This window comes from Octopus bimaculoides, chromosome 14 (assembly GCF_001194135.2).
Source record: "Octopus bimaculoides isolate UCB-OBI-ISO-001 chromosome 14, ASM119413v2, whole genome shotgun sequence".
NCBI lineage: Eukaryota > Metazoa > Mollusca > Cephalopoda > Octopoda > Octopodidae > Octopus > Octopus bimaculoides.
The window spans coordinates 29,730,718-29,734,107 of record NC_068994.1 but is presented as its reverse complement, the minus strand read 5'-3'; the positions used below and the strand labels follow the sequence as shown (position 1 = coordinate 29,734,107).

General features: G+C 32.2%; 1 protein-coding gene across 1 annotated transcript in view; it reads left to right on the top strand.

The window, feature by feature from the left end:
• LOC106876261 (uncharacterized) overlaps window positions 1-3,390 on the top strand; it is a 95,865-nt gene that overhangs the window by 83,975 nt on the left and 8,500 nt on the right. The window contains exon 15 of the mRNA XM_014924751.2: window positions 869-1,062. Coding sequence (XP_014780237.1) covers window positions 869-1,062 — 194 coding nt within the window. The remainder of the gene's footprint in view (window positions 1-868; window positions 1,063-3,390) is intronic.

Here is a 3,390-nt window from a genome sequence, read left to right as displayed (position 1 = left end):
ATTAATTCATTTGGTACTTATTGTTGGTTGAGAGATATATATCTAATTATTGTTCTACTTACGATCTGACGAGTAGCTATATTTTTGAATAGAATTTATTTTCGATAATTTCAATTGATTTTAATCGATTTAAATTTCTTTTCTATTTGAAAATTAGTTATGAAACACGTGTAATCTTTTTATTATATTTATCTTATGATATTTACTTTACTTTATATTATACTCATTTATTGTGCTTTTAAATATTAATTTTTCTATATGTGATAGTGGATTTTCATCGATTAGTTCTTGAAACTTGGTTATTTTCCCTAAAACTATATATTTTATATATATTTTATCTATAAAGCTCAATTTAATTTTAATTTTTTATAAATTGATTTTATTTGAGTTTTTACCTGTAATTTGAATTTTGTCCCTAATATTATATATATATATAGCTTATCAAATAATTCATGTAATTTATTGTACTAGTGCATATACCAAATAAATATTTATTCTCTTTTTATGTTATAATATTATGTTTTCAAATAAATTCGTTCGTTTTATATTTCTGTTTTCCTATTAGGCTCTCAATCGTTATAACTTTGAAAAAAAATTGTAAAATCTTATTCAAATTTCAAAAACAATAAATATAAGTTGTGTAGGAAGAATAGAGCGACAAAAAATTCCCTATAAAATACTACGATAAAAATATTTTGCGGTAATTCAAATAACATTGAAAAGGATTTAAATATATGGAAAATCCAACGAATTTATGTCAACCCAATAACATATAATGCCTCAGTAAAACCATACATTTAAAATTAATTTATGAAATTTTGTTAACGTTGTCTGCATCTAAAGCTGATATTAGTTCACTCTATTGCAGTTTGGTTATACTCACTTGAAGGATATACTTATAATCATGTCAACCTGATCCATAACAATACTATTTTGTCGAGCGTACCAATAAAAAAAAGTGAACCTAAAAAGAGCGAAGGGATATTTTGTTATGACAAAGAATATTTACTTCAGGTGTCTTACCTTACAACTTCTCCTCCCGTCCACTGTAAAACTACAATGGTAGGTTCATTTCTTTTTCATGAAATGTTGAACTGTTACGATTACTTTTTGGTTTTATATTTAGTCGTGCCATTGGTGCGTCTTGTCTCAGCGAAACTCACCATGCTGAAAAAATACAACAAACAAATAATAATCTCTTTTGACATCCTTTTTAAGTCAAGTACCACTAAGTCGTACAAAACACCGTTCCTTTTTCTTTAAACTTCCGATCACTTTGGGGTCTGACATTGAGTACCCGATGACAGTATTCCGTATAAAGGCGAATGAAAGAACTTTAAAGATGAAGAAATCATTCAACGGAAAGTAACCTTCATGAACTCGATATAAAGAACCAATTTGCAAGGTCATGCACTGTTTATTTTGATATGAGGTCACGTCGTGCACATATGGTCATGATCTATGTGCCTGGTGTACTCATTAGACGGGTAGTCATGATGGGTATATTGAGCTTCGTGACCCACTTTGACTTTGACGGTATGTGATGCTCTCTCATTACAATAATATTCCTTTCTACTATTGGCACAAGGCCTGAAATTTTGGGGGAGGAGCCAGTCGATTAGATCGACTCCAGTATGCAACTGGTACTTAATTTATCGACCCCAAAAGGATTAAAGGTAACTCTATCTCTCTCCCTGCCTCTCTCACTATATGCTACATTATAGACATACAATGTTTTTAAATTTCTCAACTATCAAAACGGCAATCCTTTCCGGCTCAGCAACACAGTTCCTCAACTTTACAAATAAGAAATAATATATAGATATATATATATAAACAAATTGAAAGGATGGCTTGTTAGCAATTAGAACCTGAAGGCAAAATTAATAGAGGTCACAAAAGTGACGGAAGGTACTGACTGATACTGCTTATACTAAAATAAAAGTTAAATTAACTCCAAAGCCACTAAAGTACTATACTTCATGACTGACAAAAAGAGATAAGTCCCTAGCGTATATAGCCGTATCGCGATTTCGAATTTTGGTGTAGACCACCTCAATTACGTTCAGCGGCTCTTATCGCCTAGGGTTAAACTTAACTTCCTTTGTCAATTTTATGATTAAGGTGGTCTACACCATAATTAGAAATCGCGATACGGCTATATACGCATGGGACATGTGCTGATTTTCAAAACGGTAAAAGTGAAAACAACAAATTAAAAGTATGGCTCATTAGCAATTAGAACCTAAAAGCAATATTGCCTTTAGGTGACGGAGGGTACTGACTAGCCCCGCTTATGCTACCAAAATTCGAAATCACGATACGGCTATATACGCTAAGGACTTACCTTCCTTTGTCAGTCATTAAGTATAGATCTTAAGTGGCTTTGTAGTTAATTTAACTTTTATTTTAGCATAAGTGATGCTAGTCAGAAACCTCTGTCACTTTTGTACCCTCTATTAATTTTGCCTTTAGGTTCTAATTGCTAATAAATAGATGTATTAAAATAGAAAATGGAAAAGCAAGATATTTGGCATCACTCATAAAACATTTAATTTGAATAGAGAATATAAACATAGTGCAAAGTAGTTATGATAAAAAGATAGTTTCTTACGACCGTACGAGATTTTACATATTTATCATAACTACTCTGCATTATGTTTATATTCTCTACTCAAATAAAAAAATTTTTGAGTGATACCAAATGTTTTACTTTTTCATTTTCTATTTTAATTCGTATCCACTCAAAGAGTGGGCTGTAGGCGTGGTACGCTACTGCACAAAAGTTATGGAATGAACGAGGGAACAATATAGAAAAACTAGGATGATAATTGTTATGCCTGAGTGCCATCATACTAGAAGCAACGTGACGAGGCTTTATTTACTTAGGAAGAAAGGTGGGAAATGATTGGAGTGAGAGGAAGGAGGAATTGGGCAGGTTAGTAGTAGATAATATAGTAGTATAGCTTAATCACAGAATTTGAAGAGAAGATAAATTGGAGGAGAGAGGGTAGAAAAATATTTTTGGTTGTGAGGGAGAAAGAAAGTGTGTATGAATAAAGCAAGGTAAGGTGGGGAATTTAAGCATAGCTAGTGGTTGTTTGCATAATAGAGAAAATTCCAGAGGATACCACCGGACACAATAATTATCACACCATACAATCCAACAACACTACCCTCAACTCCTTATCAAATGATAACCTTAGCACCAACAATAATAACAAAATGAACACCGATTCTTCACTAAATAACAATCCCCTCACAAATTCATCCGGAACACCCACTAAAAACCTATGCAGTTTCAGATGCTCAGCTGCCTGTCCTTTAGATAACCGCTGTCTCACTAAAAACATAGTTTATAAGTGCGCAGTATCAACTAACAACTATAAC